Genomic DNA, 22,554 nt, shown 5'->3' on the forward strand with positions numbered 1-22,554 from the left:
GCTGCTGTAATTAAAGAGAGAACATACTCTCAACAGTGGATAGACTGAATGATTAACTACCCCAAAAATATAGTTTACATTTTACCACTACTATTAACTTAAAACAGAATTCTTAATATTGTAAGCATAATGATATTGTCGCATTGTGATATTTGGCCATAACTCCCTCCTCTGAGGGAGCTACCTTTGGGGAAGGGCGTGTTGTCCAGACAGGGGCCAGACTGTTGAACTGTGGGTCATGGGTTCAATAGTGGGTGAAACGTTACAATGGTAATATGTTGTAAAACAATGAGTAATGGTAATATTTAGTGGTTTTCACTTTTACAAAAAAATATATATAATATATAATATAATATAATATAATATAATATAATATAATATAATATAATATAATATAATATAATATAATATAATAATTCTTCTTAAACGTACACTTGCACGACAGCAAACCTATTCTGGGGAACATTCACCAAAAGCAGCTGATCTACAAGCTCACAAGCTGTCATGATGTTGTGCAGCCTATATATTTTGTTTTTTTGATTTTATATAGTGCTTAAATTAGTCCTTTAACTCAGACCGATAAAAATAAGGCAACATAAACCTATAATAATTGAATAAGTGTGGAAAACATCATTGGTTTGTGATCAGTTTGACTGCTTAATGAACAGTAAAGACATCAGGATTAGGTTAAACCTGGCTGTTAGCCTGGTCCGGAGCAGGCTAAGTCCAAAGCATTAGTTTCCATGGTAACTAATGTAGCATCACTTTCATGAAACCGAATCAAGCCTCAACATATCCAGGTTAACTGGTTAACTTAATCTGGCAAGATTAACCAGCTTTCATGAAACCGGTTAATCGCTGATCCAGGATATATTAAGCCAGGATATCTGTTAAATCCCGGTTTAATCTCTAATCCAAGTTTCGTGGAACGGGCCCCAGGTCCATTGAAATTTGATAGCAGTATAGTATTTAGTATTAGTACAGTCCGCCGGGAGGATGTGTAGTCTCCACATAGTAGCTGCTGGCCTGCTGCTCCTATATAGAGATATAGCACAATCTGAAATGAAACCCTGGCTGCAAGGATTCTTGTTTGTGATGACTACTACAACTTGGGCAAAATGTATGTTTTGCAGTTTGACACTGGCAGTTGTTTCGAAAATGTGAAAAAGAAAATAATTAAAGTATGCTTTGGAAAATGGAATGAAATAGTATTCATGATTGGAACCTCCAAAAATACACTTCAACTGACATCCACGGGCTTTATAGCAATTGTTCGCTCTGTTATCAGCAGTTTAATTAATGATTCGTGCACCCTGACTGATGTTATTGATTTATTCCATCAATTATTCTCTATTATACTGACCATAATTGTGTCATATTGTGTCTCCTGACAGCCATTACTCTTGACGGCATAATTCACCCCCAAAATAATTACTCAACTTCAAACATATAATGTTTATTCATCCACACAACACAAAAGCAGTTTGTCAGCTCTGTGGGCCCATTTTTCTTAACGAGGAACCTCTCGGTCAGACAGTCACAAACTTGCTCCTCTAACCTTTAGGCCACCACCAATCTGGGAATAAAATGGAAAACAGCGCAACTAGGCCATCACAGCTGCCCCCTAGCTGTGAAAATGTTTTCAACCACTTCAGTCTTATATATACTTTCTACTTTGTCATGATGGAGTGTCAGAAATAGCAGATCTACAAGCTCAGGGTGAAGTGTTGTGACGTGCTGTCAGCTTGTACTGTGTGTATATCTGCTATACTTTTGCTATTGTGAAACTTGATTAAAATGTTATCCCATAATGACATGCCTCAAATAGGGACACTATAGTTTGAAAGTCGTTTTTAAACAATGGCATGTGGTGAAACAATATTCATGTTGAAATTTGCATTTGGAGTGCTTTAAAATTGTTTTGATTATTCTGCTCTCTGTATGGGGTAATTTTATAATCACTTCCTTGCCAATTGCACTTCATGCATCGCGTAAAGGTCTGGTCACCAACTGGAGAACATTGCTGCATTAATAGTTTCTATGACAAACTCCTTGTTTGGTCAAATAAACCATACTGTATTTGTCTTTCAACTGGCACGATTGGGGTGGACATCATTTTCTTTTTTGGCTAACAATTCAACGTACATGTTGGGCAGCAGACCTCATAATACAGAGCAACCTTTAGGCAACAAGTGCAAAATGTCACATTAGTCAACAAACAATTAACGGTCACACAATCGATGTTCCTTCAAGAATGGTATTGATCACCTCAGCTGCAAGTATTGTCAAATTGAACTCAACATTAATTTCGACTAGACCTGTACGTGCCTGCTGCAGTCGGCCACCGGCCTACTTGGGAACGATGCAACTTGGGAACCGAATGATATACGTTGTCATAGCACCCGTTTTAACTGTCAGCCGGTGTCCCACATGGAGATCTGTGTATGTGCCTGTGTGGCTGTGTGTGAAGACTGCAAACTGAAAAATGTACTTGGCAATCAATTCGGCCCACTGGCAGAGCCTGATTGGTTGAGCCTCAATTGGCTAAGGCAGAGGCTGGAAATTGCACAGGTGAAAGGAGTTGGCCTCATTAGGCCCACTGGCAGAGCCTGACCAGAGCCGCTTTTGTGGTGGTTCTGGAGAACCGTGGGTCCGACCGACTCGATACCTGGCACTGCACTACCTGTGGGGGTGTGGAACGCGTGTGTTGAATGTGAAGTTGGTGGGTCAAACGGTTCTCGAGTTACGTGCATTACAACCGTACACGTACGCATGCATGCACACAAGCACGCACGCACGTACGCAGAGACGTGGCGCATTTATAGTAGGATTTGAAGAAGGGATTTGGAAAGGCCTAGGGTTAGTGTATTGATTCAGGCATCTTTGTGATCGACTGGGTTGGCCGTTGATGCAGAATGTGAACATTTGTAGAGGATTGTGTGATCGATTTGCAGTGGTGGAACGTATTCTATTACATTTACCCGAGTAGCTGTACTTAAGTACAATGTTGAGTTTATTTTTTATTTTATTTTACTGGGAGTATTCCATTTTTATTTATTTATTTTACTTTTATTTCTACTCCACTACATCTGAGAGGCAAATATTGTACTTTTACTCAATACTGCAATTGTTTGAAAACTCTAGTTACTTTGTCGATTTTGATTATTATATATATATACATTTCGACCATTTGAAAATAGCCGATCTACAAGCTCACACATTGTGAGCTTGTATATCTGCTATTTTCAAAAGATTTGTACACATTTTATCGGCTACGTTTGAAAACTTGTGAAATGGGACATTCTGCATTATTTCTACTTTTGGCACTTTAAGTACATTTTGATACCAATACCAATGTACTTTTACTTAAGTACATCAAGACTTTTACTTGTAACAGTATTTCTTGTATTGTTTATACTTTACTTAAGTAAGAAATGGGAATACGTTTTCCACCACTATCGAACCTTTACGGTGCTAAATGTGAACATTGCAGTAGTGGATTGTGTGATCGATTTATGTTTTTTCATTTAATTGTATAATGTGTTGTCCTCAGTAAACCTTGGCCTCAGTAAACAGACAGAGGTGGAGGCAGCAGCTGCTGCAGAAGTCCTGCAGGGTTTAGTCCTTCAAACTTACATGATACCTTGAACTGAACTCTGTACTCGAGCCTTCTCTATATTTTCATCCTTAATAAATATTAATTTAACCCAGTGGTTTACAAACTTTTTAGCTCGAGTCTCCTTGTGACCGAAAATAGCACTTTTTAGACTTAGATAGCATTTGAAACAGACTTATAGCATGTCATGTAGACAGCACAATAATTGCATTGTATGTAGTCATAGCACATCATAGTACATATGTATAGCATAGTATAGTATATATGTATATTTAATATGTATAGTGTCATTATATAGATATGTTCTAGTTACGTTCTTAGCTTACGCATGTTTCTTGATAAATGCATTTTATATATGTGATGTATTCCCATACTTTTGTTCTTGCCTAATGTAAGTCGCTCTGGATTAAGAGCGTCTGCTAAATGCCTAAATTGTAAATTGTAAATTGAAACTAGTGAAAATAGCAGCAATGCGTTGAGCTTGTAAATTGGCTATTTTCACTACAGCTTAAACATTTAATTTCTAATTTAGGGATTTTTTTTAAATTAAATGTATGTCTATATATATATATATATATATATATATATATATATATATATATATATATATAGTATATACCTGTATTCAAAGATTTGTTAAAAACAATCAAAACATTTCCAAAATAGAAGATCTACAAGCTCATAGTGCAGCACAAAGCTTGTATATCTGCTAGTTTAAGAACAATGAGGGTGAGGGTGTTATGAGGCGAGCATTCTGGTTACCCTATGATACTATTTGGGCCTGAATGAAGGGGAAGTCCTGTTTGGTTCAGAACCGTCCGCAGTACAGGCTGTCAGCCGAGAGGCCACAGTATACAGTATAGTACCAGTGCATATTGACAAAGCATGAAGTCACCTCTGACACCGGTCACAGTGTGAGAGGGCAAAAACACACACCTGTATCCAAAAGCAGAGAGAAATTAGCAGTGGTTCCCAAACTCTTTTGCCCGAGACCCAAAAGAGAAACTTGATGACTCCCCGGGACCCAACCTCATGCTTCCTTCTATGCACGAGGAGTCCAAACTGCTTCTTTTCACCTGACAGGGGGGAGTTTCCCCAGCCTGACATAGCGGGTGGAAGGAACACATTATTCCTACCAGTTCCACTCTTCTCCATCAGGCGCATGTTTTTTGTGAGGGTACCTACCCTAGGGGACACAGGGAGAACATGCAAACTCCACACAGAAAGGCCCTTTCGCCAACCCTGCCTCGGGTATGGGCACTGATGCGGAGGAGGAGAGAACGTGCCCACAGCGTCCCCAGTGGGACGAACCCAGGACCTTCTAGCTGTGAGGCGACAGCCTCCGAGCTGTCGGAGGCTGTCGCCTCACAGCCGAGCCTCGATCGTCCACTTACAATATTTCGGATATTCGAAATTAGCCGGAGTACAAGCTTACAACGTGCCGCATGGCACTTTCGAAAAGTTTTGAAGCATGTCAAATGTGTCTATTGACCTTGACAAAGCTTAACACAAAATCATATGGGTCACCCGTGGCTCAAAACCTTTTCAAAGGGGGGGTCAGTGGCCAAATAAATATCAACATTACATGGGGGTCCTTGACATGAATATGTCTGAGAAGCACTGACCTAGAACAAGAGCAGGCTGTGCACCCCCAGGTGCATTGGGTGGTGCATTTTTATTACATCATGTTCTCTTGTGTTAAGACCTGAAACAACAACACAACACAACATTGATCTTCTGCTATTATTATTATTATTATTATTATTATTATTATTATTATTATTATTATTATTATTATTATTATTATTATTATTATTATTATTATTATTATTATTATTATTATTATTATATTTTGTGTTCTAAGATTGATATCAGAATTCTAACATAGATATAGAGATCAGGAATGCTTCACTAAGCTGTGTGTTCTGTACCAGAGACCAGCTGTTCTGGTAGTCCTAAAGCAAAGCAGACCGACGCACGCACACACACAGTACACACACACACACACACACACACCGCAGGCACGCACGCACGCATGCACGCACACACACACACACACACACACACACACATTCATTTATTTTTCCCTATTGTGTGAGTCAGTGTGACCGAGTAGAATGATCGAGTAGGCCTAGGGCTTTGATTTACAGAGGAAGAAAAAGAAAAAGACGATATGTGGTATGTGTGATGTTTACTATTGTTTAGAACATTATTTAGCATCATATTGTAGGATGCAGAACCAAACGCCACTTTGAGAACCACTGCCGTGTAGTGGGTAGCTTCAATATTACACAAGAGGGTACGTTACGTTACGGTCATTAATGGCACGCCTACGTTGCTGCAGGAACGTAGCCTGGCTAATAAGCCAGACTCAAATCACACTGTCGTGTGGTATTTGAGTCTGGAGATGCTGTGTATGGATCTTGTTTCCCGGGGGGCGGGTTCAAACATTTTCTCTTTGACGCAATTGGTCAGAGCTACTGTCAGTCAAAGGTCTCAAGCATTGAACGTCACTGTACCAAAGCCCGCCCATATTGCATACCGTGTCCCGATTGGCCACACCAGTTCTCTGGTGTAGGAAATGGGCGTATACAATTGAGCCTCTCCAGGCCGTAATCCGCCGGCAGGCAATCTTTTTTTTGCCAACGGCTGATTCGGTCTGGCTTATTAGCCAGGCTAGCAGGAACGAGCCGAGAGGCGAGTTCCGTAGGCAGCGCAGAAGTGATTTGGTCACCATAAATCTCTGCAACAATTAATGGGAAAACTTAACCCACCTACTTGAAATCACTGTGTCAGCTGTTCCAGTCGTTGACAAGGTGTTGTGCATATTATGCAAATATAAATAATATAAAAAAATAATAATAAAAGAATAATCAGTGTTGCTCGTCACAAAACATTACACTGAAAACACCAGCAAATTGTTCACTCGAGCTTTCTACCCCACATGCTCTTTGTTCAAACTAATGATGTGTTTTATCTACCGGTATTTCTTTTTGCACTTTGAATCGCCTTTGTGCATGACAATGTGTTTATATGAATAAAGGTGCCTCGCTTTGTCAGAGATGATTGCCCCGCATGCTTGGGAAGAACTAAACAGGCTCATTTGTTTTAAATAGGAGAATGTGGGCAGTCCATTCCTGACGGCGCTTTCTTTCTCCATGAAGGCAGATAACACCTTCACATTTACATCTGCAGGCATTCAGCTGTCCACTTATTCTATGCTACAATATGCTCATTACCACGACAAAACAACGAAGGAACTAGAAAAAGTGCCCCTCGGTGCACAGGTCTCCACCAGGGCAGGTCAGGTTGTGGCCTCCTGGTGGCGTTATAATAGGCCAATGTGAAAAGGGTGCCATTTCTTCATACGCCTTTGATGGCAATTGGATGATTTGAGGCATTTTGTTCCAAAATTGTGTTTTGCAAAAATCAACCTGTTGGTGGCGCTATAACAGGCCAATGTGAAAAGGGTGGGATAAATTCCTCAGCCTAGTAAGACAATGTGTGAAAGATTTCACATAAATTGCATGCTGCGTTCATGATTTGAGGCTTTTGTTCAAAACGGGGCAATCTTGCAAACTGTGAAAGCCAATTATAGCCAATTAGGATGGAATATGAAATATCGGACAGATCCGACTTGAGCACATGACCATAGAGATACTGTGTAACGATTTGTGAAAATGTGTTTTACAAAAGTCGGCCTCCTGGTGGCGCTATAAAAGGCAGATGCGGAAAATGCAGGTCAAAGGTTTGTCCTTGGCCTCTAGGGAGTGTGCATGCAACGTTTCAGGTAAAGAATGTGAAAAGCTGCCTCATGGTGGCGCTATAACAGGCCGTTCTGGAAAATGTGGGGCAGAGGTTCATCGTTGGCATCCAGGGAGTGTGTGTGCAAAGTTTGGCATCGACCGGGTTAACGGTGCCGGAGATTAGCTGGTAACGGACGGACGGAAGGACGGACACACACACACACACACGGACGGAGTGCAAAAAATACTCTCTCCCCATGCCTTCGGCCTGGTAGAGACAATTAATGCAAGGGTCCGAGTCAAGACGTCGCATGACGGCATGACAGTGTCGTGCTCCAAAAATAACCAATACCTTCAAGCTCAGTATAGTAGATCTAGCTCACATTGTGAGGTTGTATAGAGCTGTAATTTTTTACCCACCACCACCCCGTTGTATGATGGCTTACAATGCCCTGATTATAATTACAATATTCTTTGATCTAGAGGGAGATGCCCAGACCAGCTGTAGAACCAAGAGATAGAAGCTGGTCTTCTTTGACTTTGAAACATCATAGAGGGCCAGGCTGCCAGCCAGTCCGGTTTGAAACATCATAGAGGGCCAGGCTGCCAGCCAGTCCGGTTTGAATTTAGAACCCCAAGTTTAACCACTTTCAATTAACCCTATACTGTATTTTGTCAATGTCATATAGGCAAAAGAGGTCTGGCCCCAAGTGCTGGGTGGTTGTTTTGCAGAAACCAAAAAGTGGAAGAGCCAATCAGCATCTGTCAATCACAGGGCCCTAAGCAGTAAGCAGAGAGTCGCATTGGCTCTTTACTTCTGCAAAACGCCCACCCATAGCAGTGCTTGGGGCCAGATAGAGACAAGACACACAAATGTGAATTCATGCGAGTGGGATGGTTTGCCAGGCTATGGGTGAGGTGGGCGCCTGGGCGGACTTCTTCTACACTAGACAAAACAAAACTAGACTCAACATATTATTGTTTAAGAATGCCAGCATTTAAAATTATCTTTATTTCAAATTCAATGCACAGTAAGCAAATTCACTGTCCGAAAGAGGGGCAATGTGGCTTTGTATGCAGCCATGTCTCTTTTTCATTGTTCTCCAAATATGATTTGATAAAATGACTACTTCCTAAAAACGACTTCCTAAAACATAAAATAAGTGCTTGCGTGAGTCTTTCTTGTCGTATGCCCACAGCAGCCAGCAAAACCTCACACGCAAATAAGTCATTTCTCTTCAGCAACGTGGGAGTCTGGGACCTATTTCAGTTGAGCAAATTCACATAGGAACTAGCTATGCTGCTATTTTCACGTGACACTCTCACACTTTTAAGTAAAAAAAAGAAGAGGTAATTTAGCTTACCTCTTGGCAGTGGCACCACAGTTACATAACATGTATGCATGTTTCTGCAGGCAGCAGGCATGGTTTATACAGAGTAAAAAGGTTTAGGTACAGCCGAATGGCTGCTGTGTTAAGTGGTCAGAAGACTTAAATAGCTCTAATATATTCTGATTACTAATGTTTTAGTGTTTGTTCAGTAAGAGGAGTCCCCCAGTCCTCCTTAGTAAACAGAACATGCATTTCCTGGTAGGGAGACCAATTTTATCCAATCAGAAGAGAGAACTCACAAAGGTTACACTATATAACTTGTTTATCCTGTATCCAATACAGGAGACTCAAAGAATAAATGTTATGTTATCCAATACAGGAGACTCCTGTTACTGAAAAAACACAAAAACAACACAAAGAATAAATGTTATGTTATCATTAAAATCTTAGTGTTTCAGCAGTTATTTAGGGGCCCACTTGCAATATCTGCCCAGCCCACCTGTGGGCCCCGGCTCACAGGTTGGTAAGCACAGGGTTCAAGTATAGCAGCGTGTAAGTCTGCAGGTTGCCAGAGCAGGCCTCCTACCTCGGAATAAAGTGAGTCAGTCATTCTAAGCCAGTGGTTCTCAACCAGCGGTCCTTGAGAGGGTTCCAGGTGGTCCCCAGCTAAATGATGGAAAGTTGGTAACCAAATGGACCCTTTAGATATCTTTAATTCTTGAGAGCGTAAAATGAAACCCAATGACCCCTTATCGGTCCATTTGGTTTCATTTTACGCTCTCAAGAGTAAAATTATTGTGAAACTATCTGCGTTACTTAATTAACTTCTTTTTCATGATGTCCTGGAGCGCCAAGGACGTGTAAAAAAATAAAAATAAAATAAAAATAAGAATAAATATATAAAATAAAATAATATATATATGGTGGCGGTCTGGGACTTTTGGCGCCCCCTGGTGGCGGTGAATGAGTATGTCCTTGGCGACCATTGAGTTTTAATTTACAAGAAATTATAGCTCAGATTATTGCTCAGAATAAGAATATAGAGCTTTACCTGTTTAACAAAACAAAAATATCACTTACACAACCTTTATTGCTGCAACAGCAGAGTGGACAAAACTACTTCTAAAGCCAGTGCTTTTTAAGTTTAAACTCCCATATCTCTGTCCAGAGCATGATCTATTTAATTTAGACATAGATAGATGCCTGTCTCACCTCTTTGAACAACGATGCAGTTACTTTTGCATCTTTGTGCATCAGCGGGCGTCTTTTCTATTATGTGATAATAATGTTATTTAATTAAAGTGGTTAGACCCATTCATTGACTGGCAGGTAGGCTGATTGTGCTGATAGATGGACCGAGTTCTCACCAGCACACACAGACAGTCAGACAGATGTTGTAAATCAGTGCGCTGGAATCCCCAGGTGATTTGTCAGAGTAGAGAAAGTTAATTTCTCAGTTCACTGGTCTTAATCAAGCTGGTTCTTCCTCTTGTTTGAACAAATTAGCAACACGATTGACCCATCTCCTCTGGGTTAGGGCCTGTGAAGCGCTTTAACATCTCCTCGTTTTTTATTTCTTTTGCTCATTTGGCACGATGCTTGTAGATCTGGTATTTTCAAAAGATGTTTTTTATACATTTAGAAAATGTATGAAATGGGTCATTCTGCGTAATGAGTAGCTTACTTTTACTTCTGCTGCTTTAAATACATTGTAATGCCAGTACTTTTGTACTTTTACTCAAGCAAATGTTGAATACCAGACTTTTGCTTGTAACAGCTAGAGTACATCTACATTGTGGTACTTTTACTTAAGTAAAACATTCTAAGCCCTTCTTCCATCACATATAATTTGTCTGAAAGCTGCATTTTACAGTATGAGGATTGAGGTATGATGTTATTTTGAATGGAAAGCCATTTGGGTCAACTTCTGTTCTGTTTTTAAATTAGCTTTATAAATATAGGTGACTTGACTTGAATGAGTGTCATAACAGAGAAGGCCACCTTTAAATCAGTGTTCTGATAAAAGCAATGCATGTGACCATGGCATCAAGTGTGCTTACGCAGTTAATACGTAAATCACTATATATCAGTTCAAGTCCTCAGAATGTGCATCCTTGTAGAACTGTAAGCTTCTTCTTCTGATATGAGGGAACCGGACACCTATTTCGAATGCACTGCTGACAGTGACACTGTCCCCTTTCTTTGCCTTCTGCTGTTTTATGCCGACACTTTTTGTTGCCTGAGCAAGGGCGAGCCATGCTGCAGGTATGAACAACAATGTTTTTGTTCTACAGTGGAGGCTACAGTATTGGGACATACCTTTTGCTTTTGCACTGCAACCTTGTAACTGCGGTCCAAGTGGATTAAAGGTATGACGCATTGCACTGGACGCCATGCAGTGGAGGAGACGCCACTGCTGTACACACATCACTGGGCTCCTGTATCTCCTCTCACTCCTGGGGGTTGTGGTCTTTCTGGTCCATCGGGACTGGTTGCCGGGCCTCGCCAGCTCCCGGCAAGATGGCGATGACTCCTCTCCTTGGGGGGAGGCAGGTCTGGAGAACTCTCTGGCAGCCAATGCCACCCAAGTGAAGATGGCAGCCCAAGTGGCGAGCTATCGCCCGGGCAGTAGCCCTACATCATTAACGAGGTAAACAAATGCCCACGACGGAAAACCACCACCATTCCTGGTGCTGCTGATAGACACAGAGGCTCGTCAAATAAAGGGGTGGAACGCCATACGGCAGACGTGGGGAAATGGGAGCCTTGCTCCAGGCTGTTTCTGCTGGGGGCGATTGAAGGAGAGCTGGGGCACCTACAGCAGAGGACCTTGGAGTCTGAGAGCCTGAGGCACCACGGCATCCTTCAGCAGGATTTCTTGGATACCTACAACAACCTGACTATAAAGACATTGATGGGGATGAACTGGGTGGCCATGCATTGTCCACGAGCCAGCTATGTCATGAAAACCCGAACTGAATCCCAAGAAGAACTCCTTCACGGGAAATTATATGAGGAACAATGTACAGATCCGTCCCCGGAGCAATACCCAAGCAAGAGGTACCCCACCTTCTGCTCCAGGACGGGTGACGTGTTCTCGGGAGACCTGGCGGCGAAAATCTACCGAGCCTCTCTGAGCATTCGCTGCCTGCATTTGGAGGATGTGTACCTGGGGATCTGCCTGGCCAAGCTATCGATCGAGCCCACGCTGCCACCCAATGAGTTCCTGTTCAACCACTGGTGGTGTTCCTACTCCAGCTGGAAGTACAGCCATGCACCTGATCACATCCCATGGGTTTCATCCCAGTGAGCTGCTCAAGTACTGTCACAACCTGCAGAGCATCAAGCACAGCACGTGCATCCAAGCTGCCTGATCAATAACCATAACGCTTCACCATGGTTATGATGCATGGGCCGTTAGGAGTCCAAACGGCTTCTTTTCACCTGACAGGGAGGAGAATAACATGTTCCTTCCACGCGCTACGTCCAACCAGTTCCTTTCCCCTCGATCAGGCGTCCCGGGTGGCCAGGGGTAGGCAGTTTAGAGACCAGGATTACTGCATGCAAACTCCACACAGAAAGACCCTTTTGTCTGATTATGATTATGATTTTGGCTGATAAGTTACATTTCTAAGCTTGTACAGTAGATCAGCTACTTTTGCTATAATTTGAATCAGAAAAGTAACAATTTTGTATGTGGTTTCCACCCGACAGAGACGACACAATAGTTGTTGTTAAATATTTTTTTATTTTTTATTTTTTGTCCTTTGAAGTACAACTTTAATAACATACAGTAGCCTACCTGCATAAATTAAATTGTTGAAGCTGCAACTGATGAAATGTAAGGTCAGCATACTGGCAACAATAAGATGTTTATTGCCATTTGATCACACACAGATCTTTGTCAGGGATTTTTAAAATGAAGAATTCCTAATGATCTGTGCGTGTGATTGAAACTTAACAATTAACAATACACAGTGAGCATTTTCTTTTTGCCAGTGTGTGGACCCATATCTTTATTAGGCACATGTATTGTTGTTGGACCTGCACTGCATGGTTGCTTGATGTGCATGCAGGGCCACTAGGCCTACCTTCTCTCTGCAGGTGCAATTGAGCCAATATTTCTTTTATTCATATATTTTAATTTCATTTTTTTTATTATCCTTATTTATTATCCTTATTGTTATCTAAATAATAATAATAATAATAATAATAATAATAATAATAAAATCCCACCCGTGTGAACTGAGTCTGGGGGTCCCCGGGGGTCCCCGGAACTTACAGACCCACAGGGTGCCGGCCCGGTTCCGCCGAGCCGCCTCGCATCCGAAACGGTCGAGAAATGACAGAGTTACCGTGTGGGGGTCCCCAGGGGGTCCCTCTACTCAGTAGACAGTACAGTACAGTACAGTACAGTACAGTACAGTACAGTACAGTACAGTACAGTACAGTAGACTCTACTGTACTGTCTGTACTGTACTGTCACTGTACCTGAAATCAAGTAATAGCTGCTAAAAACTCAGCTTCCCATCATGCAGCTGTGCACAGTATGAAGCTCAACAGCGCCACTTTGTCACCTGTTGGTACTCTAAACATAGGGACAGACAGACAGACAGACAGACAGACAGACAGACAGACAGACAGACAGACAGACAGACAGACAGACAGACAGACAGACAGACAGACAGACAGACAGACAGACAGACAGACAGACAGACAGGCATTGCTGTTACTTGGAGTGGCTGCACCACTCAAAAATATATTCTACTAAAATGTTCATCTCACTGCATTTCGTCTCACCAAGGAAATATCAACAGCAAGTTTCAAGTTTTGTATTATTATTATTATTATTATTATTTTCATATGTATTTTAATTATTATTTAATCAATAATTAGCAAAAAATCTTTGACTCGATCATAGCCTATACCGTAGCATCTTCTGAAGACCATCTAGTGGTGATAGTGTTTCTCACGTTGCTTAGGGTCAGCCTCTCGCACTCAAACCAGTGTGTTAGGACGAAAATGGTGACCTATATTATTCGTTGACGTCAGAGGCCGCTGTTTTACATCTTCGGCAAAAGTTGAGTTGCACTAAGCCAAGGTGAGAGGATGGCGTCAAGTCAACTGAAAATAATTGGTTGCAATGGTTGGGGTTTTGCTTTAGGTTTTTATTTGTGAGTTACAGACAGTCGAGCCAGATGCCACATAAGTAGCCTACGATCATGTTTAGACTTACAAGCACAGTAAATTGGACATTTCTTCAGCATTGACCTGATGTTAAGCATGCTCTTCAGATTAATTAAAATAATGAAGTCATGTGTCATGTCCATTAATTAATTAATGAATTCAGGACTCTGAAACCTGAGTTATGTTTCTCAAGAGAGTCCTGGTTCGGACTAGCCAGGCCTATACAATCAATCAAGTTTAATTCATTCATTCATTCATTCATTCATTCATTCATTCATTCTCCTTCCAATCAAATCACAGAATTCCACATGTCACCAGTTTGTACGTAACGCCTACGCCTGGAAGTGGGCACGTGAGGCTAGGGGATGGATGGGAATGGGATGCACGAGACGGGACGTTTGGGGCTCAGTCGGTTCCTGTCCGTCCTCCCCGTCCGTCGACAGAAGACAGCAGACACACACGATGTTGTTGTCATTGAAACACGGAACGGACAACACCACCATTTGACTTGTCGGGGGATATGAAATAACATCCGTTCATAAACGCTGAAAGGGAAGCGCCGATGCTCTCGGTTGCGAACGGGACCTCCTCCTCCTCGTTTGTTTTCGGGTTGGACTTGATAAGTGGCGGCTGGCTGTCAAACGGGACCGTGTTTTAGTTGAGAGTAACATTTATGACAGGATCCGGTTTAAAGCTGCATGGTGTTTTGGGATAGATAAAACCCCAAAGAGTGTAACCACCACCACGTCCTGGTTTCGCGGGTTGGGTGTGTAAAAAAGAACCCGGACCGGTTCGGTGGTTCGATTTGCAGCAGATATAAAGAGTGACGGCTTGCATCCCCTGAAGTCCCGACTTGACTTCAGCACCGGTTGTTACCGGACAGCTGCCTGCTCAGCCCCGTGACGCTACACTCTACAGCGGCATGTACCAGGTACAGGTAAGGTTTTAAATACTGCACTCATAATATCGGGGAAAATCAAACAAAATATAAAAAGAAATGTCCCAAAGCTGATGATATATGTTGAACAACGAGCAGCTGTAGCTGTAGTTTTTTTTAGGAAACACTGTAGCACACTATGTGTTTTTGTTTTGGCCAGATCCAAATAAGCCTTGATTAAATAACAATTGATATAATTTTGAATATTTTGTATTATAGTTATACTGAATTTGGATTACAGCTGGAATTAAACCCATTTCTTTATACCTACAGTGTAGGCCTATAGGTGGCTGCTAGTACTATATTTTAACCAACTACTGTACTTTATACTGTATAGTATAGCACTTCTGGATGGCATGGGATCATAAAATAAGTAACATATCTTTTTAGGCTAATTATGTCGGTAAGAATTCACTGTGGGAAGCTGTCGGACATAGTGTTATCATGGTTGATAAACTAGTTGGAGTATACAACCTGATTCATAGGACATTGACTCTTGCCAAAAATACTGTAACTGATTGTCTTGACAAGCTATAGCCTACGATTTAGACTCTCGTAGATGTGTTTTATTGATTCAATAAAATACATCTACGATAGTCTAAATCTTAGGCTATTGGCAAGAGACACCCCTCGTACGAAGGACAATGAATTACATTTACAGCCTGTACGTCCTGGGACAGCAGTGGTTTTCTCTTGTGTGTTGTAGTATAATTATTATAATTTTTTATCGTTTTGAAATGGCAACATACCCTATTTCATCTCACGCACCTTGTGATTAAGTTCATTTTTTGAGTTTTAACTTTTAATCACCCAAGATACATTTTCCATGCAATTCCACTCAACATAACACTTTTAAAACCAAGCCATCATTGCTGACTCTGTGAGTTTCTTGGCCAGGAATGGCCAGGAACAAAGCCAAGATTTAGGATGGATACACATTACTATCTGTATGTCCAGCTAATGCTCTATGAGAGGATGATGGATGGCATTTGAGTTAGTCCAGTTGGAAAATCAATGCAAAGAAACACTATTTTGCTACAGGAGAGCAAAGTGAACAAACACCTTTCCCTCTGGAATTTAAATGAAACTATCTTTCTTCTTGATGACATACAGTGGGAGTATAAAATGGAAAGTGTTCATAAAGATAAAACAAAATTTACAAATGGTGCGGGGAACAGTGATGAGAGACAGTGGACCTGATCTGATTTGAAACCAGTACTTTGAAATGAATGCATTCATATTTCTTAGTACTAAAACTTGTCACATGCGGCCGCTTGGTCAGGACAGGTTAAAGCTGCACTATGTAACTTTCCTCTTCTGTCTCAGATTTGAACCTGGTTTCCTGCACATGTGCTGACATTTATTTTACCATTGAGATAAATAGAACCTGCCTGATAGCAGGGGATATATTGAATCTTGACATTCAGGTCAAAATTTGTGTCAGATCCTGTGTCATATGTGAGACGGGACAATTGTATAAGGTATATTGTATTTACATACTCTACCATATGGATTGGAGAAAATTAAATTAAAATAATTTCATAAATTCATAAAAATAAAGTATTACATAGTGCCACTTTAATGTCACTTTTTAAATACACTGGGTACCCCTTCAGTGCCATCTTACAACATGCATGGTTGGTGTCAGCCTCACACACTAAAGGTAGTCAATGAATGAGTCAGTCAGTCAGTCAGTCAGTCAGTCAGTCAGTCAGTCAGTCAGTCAGTCAGTCAGTCAGTCAGTCAGTCAGTCAGTCAGTCAGTCAGTCTGTAGTACCCAATCATAAGGTGTCTCAAGACACTCCCTATTACTGGCATGTTACTGTATAACAGGCAAACATTTCTGCACAAATAGTACATTTACAAGCTCGCAACGCATCGAGACGCATTGTGATCTTGTAGATATTTACAGAGAAAACATTGGTGCAGAGCCCTGCGCGGGACTGTTTTCTTAGTTCCACTCCTGCCCGCCCGCTCCCGTTGGATTTCTGACCATTCCCCACAGTGTTTTCATTTCTGGCCACTCACAGTTAATTTCTGACCGACCACCAAAATGTAAGAGCCGTTTAGTCCTGCATAATCCCGCAACATTACTGCATAGTCTTACATAATCCCACAATATGGGACCCAAAAACATTACAAGCAGAAGCACAGAATGCGAGTGAGAGAGAGAGAGAGAGAGAGAGAGAGAGAGAGAGAGAGAGTTTGACATTTCAGCACCACAGACATTGACACAGCGCGCTTGTTTTTTTGTTTATGTTCTCCTTGTTTAGCCATGAGATAAATGTGTTACTTCATATCTATAGTAATTAGTAAAGCAACAACCACACACTCTTTAGGTGTGCTATTTCAGTTTTGTTGTGGTACAGGATTTTGCAGGACCTAACTGTATATAGATGCAGGGTTTTTTATTTTTTATATCTGGGGGCCCATTTCCGCCCGCAGCTATTTATAAAAGACCTGCTCAAGCAACGGTTGCATTGGATCCCCATGCACGGGATCCCAATCCCTATGCACTAATATGGGTAATAATGGGTCCAAGTACCTGAATATAACCCTGGGAAACCCTGGTCAATAAATTATGATTTAGGGTTAACGGCAGACTGGACTGTGACTTAAAGGTTAGGCCAGAGGTCTCAAGGGCATGGAAGCTGAGAGAGAGATGAAGCAGGGAACTCCACTACATAGATAGCCTTATAGGCTTGTTTGACAGCTTTACCATCAGTGCTGTGTGCACATGTTTGTTTACACATTATGTTTTCTATTAAATATGTTGGATTAATTTAACATGTAACCACTGAAACCCTCAAGTAGTAAACTTGACTTTGTACTTTTGGTTCCCCTGAACCAATCCTCTTTACTGAATATAACCGATCTACAAGCCCACAATGCCTAATGTTCCCCTCAGAATAGGGATGCTATACAGTAGGTTTGAACTTAACTAGTTAAGAAAAAAACAAACATCACCTGTCCTGTAGTAATATACTGCATACTGTACGTTGGTGTCGGACTCATGACTAGGTTGTCGGACCAAACACATGCACCCGTGAGGACAGCTGTATTGAAGACCCCTGGGTTAGACTGTGTTGTGCAAACCAAAACATGATAGGTTCAATCCCGAGTCCGTCTGCATGCATGCAGTTGACATTTTGCGCATCAGGAACCACATGTCCCGCCCACATGCCCTTGAGCAACATCCTAAACCCTCCACCTGCTCACTGCTCACTTATTGGAAGTTTGCTCAAGTTTGCTGCGACATAATTCCTAAAAAAGGAAAATGTCAGGCCTCTGTACCTCATTTATCAACTGCTGGTAATGAATTTTGCCCGTGGCTTCGGTGTTGTTCACTCCGATGCCATTAAAACACGTGATAAGTATTCAGTCAAACAACAGGCCAGATTGGACTTATAAATTCCATACTTCCCTTGACGGGTTTGGTGTGTGTCTGTGATAGTTTATAGACCGTGTGGATACACACGCGCACTCACACACTGTGCATGTGCTGCATTCATGCATGCATCCGTTTGTATTTCTATACTTGTGAGGCCCAAATGTCCCCAAAAAAAAAATGACAAAATAAAATAAAATAAAAAATGTTGAAAATGCAACGCATCGCAACATTTGTAGATCTGTATTTTTCCGCTTTAGGCCTGCAGTTAAAAATGGGAAAAAAATAAAATAAAATGGCATTTTAAAATGTTGATGTCCTTACAAGTATTGTAATACAAACATGTGTGTGCGTGCGTGCGTGCGTGCGTGCGTGCGTGCGTGCGTGCGTGCGTGCGTGCGTGTGTTGTGACAGGCGTTTCACAGCCAGGTCAAGGTGATGACCCTCTAGAACTGAATAAAAAAGATGTTGAAATACGCTGAGTGTTACCTGTGTTACCCTGAGTGTTAATTTAACTCAGAGAGTGTACGAATGGAACAAGAACATTGGACGGTCCAGTAACTTTTACATCCTTGTACTGAGTCTGTTAGGCTGGGCAGGTTACTAGTTTTGATTGATTGACTGATTGACTGATTGACTGATTGACTGATTGACTGATTGAGTACTTTATTAACATGATAATTAACAGTACAAGTAGTACAGTAAAAAAAGAGAAAGTAATTAGATACCACGGGAAGTACGTTTCAAGTTACTTTTTATTTAGCACCAATATTATGTACAGTATCGTGTTACAAGACAAATGTTCCATCGGGTCGCGGGGGCAACAGCTCCAGGAGAGAGCTCCTGACATCCCTTCCCGAGCAACATTAGCCACTTCCGTTCCAAGGCCAGGGAGATATAATCCCCCCATCTGGTCCTTGGTCTGCCAAGGGGTCTCCTCTCCTCTCCTCCCAGTGGGACGTGCACCAAGGACATCCCTATATGGAGACGCTCGTAGCTGGCTCCTTTACAAGTGCAATTCAACTAGAACCCAGCATCCATCCATCCAACTCACTTGCTCCCCCCATTCATTAGAAGGACCAAATCAGTCGCCAGCAGAGTTTGAAGTTCAATGGGCTTATACTGTACAAGAGGGGGTGTGTCTGACAGTGGCATAACGTAGTAACAGCGGGCCCTGATGCAGGCTAACACCCCAAAGAATACCCACAGAATATTTTGTTATGTGACATGTAAACATCAAATATCTCAAAAGAAAGATGAGAGTTTCTACTTTCATCGGGAAGAAAGTGTGTCACCGTGATATTCCGCTGTATTCTCGCCAAAAACGCTGTCTCGAAACAGAAATGTTATAAATCCTATAACATTAGACCGGATCGGGTTGGATTTTTTTAATGCCAAATACCTACAACATATAGCTATATGATTATGACTATGGGTTCACTGTGTAGCAGTGAAAACGACACATTATAGGTAAACAGTGCTCTTATTTTACAGACCAGCGAGCAGACAGAGTGCTCTGGCCACGTTCAGGTGTTTGTGTCCCCTCTCAAACGAGCAATTGCCCAGTCATACAACCTGAAAGCAAACTTCACCTGCCCGAAAGTTTTATTTACCTGCCAGGGGCAGGTGGGCAACCTGCTGTTGGTTCTCAAACATTTTAATTTCAAGCACCACCATAATAACTCTGAGAGTGTACAAACACTCTAGCCAAATTCCAATACCCAAAATCTCAGCCACTCCAGCATGGTGGTGTTACGGTGAAATTGGTGACCTGCTGAAATATGTGACAATCGTGTGGACAATCACATAATGTCAGTGTTTGAATGTAAATCGTTGCAGTTTGTTTATTAGAAGAGTTCAACCTAGCGGTATTTAGGCCACGTATATTTAAAGACCTCCATATAAGTTGTGTGAAGTGATAAGTCCACAAGATGGTCACATTTCAGTCACCAATTTCACCGTAACACCACCACGCTGGAGTGATCGAGTGGGAGTGAGTGAGTGGCAGAGATTTGGGGTATTGGAATTTAAGCTCTGAGAGTTACAGATCTGAGTGATTTTAAGGGGCCGTCTTAAATTTTTTTTTAATAATAAGCGGATGATTTTAGTGTGCCACTAAAGTGGTGTATTTCGATTGGGCCTTTTGACTCAAAGGCTTTCAGCTTTCAGGAAGAAACCAAAAATACACAGGGAAGACATATTTGAATATTATAACCACACCCAGGGTTCTAGAGTAATGTTAACTCATACAAAACAGAAAAAGTACAACACTATGGCACCCCATTTTCAAAAAACACTACAATACTATGCATCCAATGCTGTACAAGTATGATTGATTTATGTTAATCAAAAATGTAATCTAGTTTTATATGGAATCGTTAAAGAATCGGACCATTAAGAGGCAAAATCCCAAAGGATCCTGACCCTGCTTGTATAATGTTGGCGATTTAGAGAACAACGTTTATTGTACGACTTTGCCCTTGCTGCTCACTCGGCCATGTGTCTGTCACTCTGGAGGAGCATGCCAAGTAAACGTCCCGTCACGAAAAATGTGAAATTGGAAATGACAACGCTGGTGTGCCCAGAGGGCAGGGCGTCAGGGAGAAGTGATCCTCTGTAGTAAATAGAGAAACATCGGACAGCTGCGATGACATGTTAAGTGCACAGTGACAGGTTCAGTTTGGAAGTGTTATGTGGGGGACCTTGAAGTCTCAGTACTGTTCATTGAAGGAGGCACACACACACACACACAAACAACACACACACACACACACACACACACACACACACACACACACACACGCTCGCGCGCGCACACCTATCGTTATTTCTACACTGAGACAAAAGCTGAGAGAGAGACGGTGTATGAGAAATTCAGTAAGAAAGCTGAGAGACAGACAGTATAGGGAGAGACAGACAGTATAGCAAAGCTTTCACTAGTAAGAGACCACACCAACTGCTCAAGTTTAGGAGTATGTATTGCACAAGTGAGATGTAGATGTATTGATGAGGAGCCTGAGGAGGGCGAGACTCAGGGTGGGGGGCGTAGTCTCGGGAGCCTGACGACCGCCGTGCTCTGCTCGGGAGCGGTCAGTCGCCTCGGCTCGGACGATGCCCCCCTCGGGGCTCCTAGGAGAAGGAGAGATAAAGAAGTGTTAGTGGGGCAAGGCTGAGGATGAAGGGGGTTAGTTGGGGAGGAGGGGGATTTTGACAGCGCAAGGCAGTATCAAACAGGTAAGAGATGAGGTAAGAGGTGTATTTATGCTGTGGGGAATGTTACGTGATTGGCTATGAGACTAGGGATGCAGGTGAACTTGATAAGCAGATAGGGAAGGGGAGTGATCAGGTTGAGCAGTGGGCGTTCTCTACTCCTGAATCTGCGTTGAACACTTAGAGGTAGACAAGTAAAGCTGAGAGACAGACTTTGTAGGAGAGGCAGACAGTAGGAAAACGGACAGGGGGACAGTGTAGAAGAGACAGACATTAGGAGGGCTGAGAGTGAGAGTCATTTTATTTGATGTAATGTATTTGTTTTAACCGTCGGTTTTGATACATTCTGGCAAGCCTGGACTGGCCACTTAACGTACCAGACACATTATGTCCGGTGGGCCGACCTGTAGTGGGCCGGCCCGGTGGCTTGTGGTGGGCCAGTCTGAGCCAAATGTTAAATTAATTGTCTGTTGGACAAAATATACATAAGCGGCAAGCCTTTAGGCTTAAGGCTTATATATTTCATGTATTTGTATGGTCATCGACCTGACACGTTTGGTAGAGTGTGTGCACGCTGGTTTTGGTGTGCCAGTCTGGGACAAATTCTGCGAAAATGTCAGGGCCGAATTTTCGTCTCTGTCCAGCCCTGCATTCTGGCAGTTTTTGGGTTAATTGGCCAGCCGTATAGTCACAACCATATGACAGTCCACTCCTAGCACAATGCGTCAACGTATTTGCCTTCCCTTTTACAGTCTTTATCTTCTGTGTACAGGAGTGGAGATGTCCATGTGGACGTTATTAAAGTCAAATATTGACAGTGTGCAGTGTGCACTATGAACAAGGCTATCTGGAGAAAGACAACAACGAATCGAAAACATTTTAATGTTGTTTAATACTTTGCTGTGCAATGGTTCTGCTATTTTCACACAAAAACAACGAGGCACGACACCAGCATGCAAATTAGTAGATTTTCTTTTATAAAACAATTCAACTAAAAGAATGGCCTGCCCTTAATATACAAGTGAGCACAGTTTAACACATTGTGAGCTTGCAGATTGGCTATTTTCCCTATTATTTATAATTGTGTGCATGCATTGCTACAGTATGAAAAAGGAAAAACAACAACATATTGATATTTT

General features: G+C 41.9%; 1 protein-coding gene and 1 pseudogene across 2 annotated transcripts in view; both read left to right on the plus strand.

The window, feature by feature from the left end:
- The first annotated feature begins 10,949 nt into the window (after window positions 1-10,949).
- LOC306943094 (beta-1,3-galactosyltransferase 2-like) lies at window positions 10,950-12,067 on the plus strand (annotated as a pseudogene). Its single transcript has 2 exons — window positions 10,950-10,958; window positions 11,326-12,067. The product of its transcript is annotated as a beta-1,3-galactosyltransferase 2-like (transcript).
- Window positions 12,068-14,802: 2,735 nt separating this feature from the next.
- The window catches only part of pex5lb (peroxisomal biogenesis factor 5-like b), a gene marked incomplete at both ends in the record, with an annotated part of 78,038 nt that continues 70,286 nt past the window's right edge, over window positions 14,803-22,554 (plus strand). Inside the window, one exon of the mRNA XM_079529297.1 lies at window positions 14,803-14,817. Within this exon, the coding sequence (XP_079385423.1) occupies window positions 14,803-14,817 (15 nt within the window). The remainder of the gene's footprint in view (window positions 14,818-22,554) is intronic.

Source organism: Electrona antarctica (genome assembly GCF_951216825.1).
Source record: "Electrona antarctica genome assembly, chromosome: 19".
Lineage (NCBI taxonomy): Eukaryota > Metazoa > Chordata > Actinopteri > Myctophiformes > Myctophidae > Electrona > Electrona antarctica.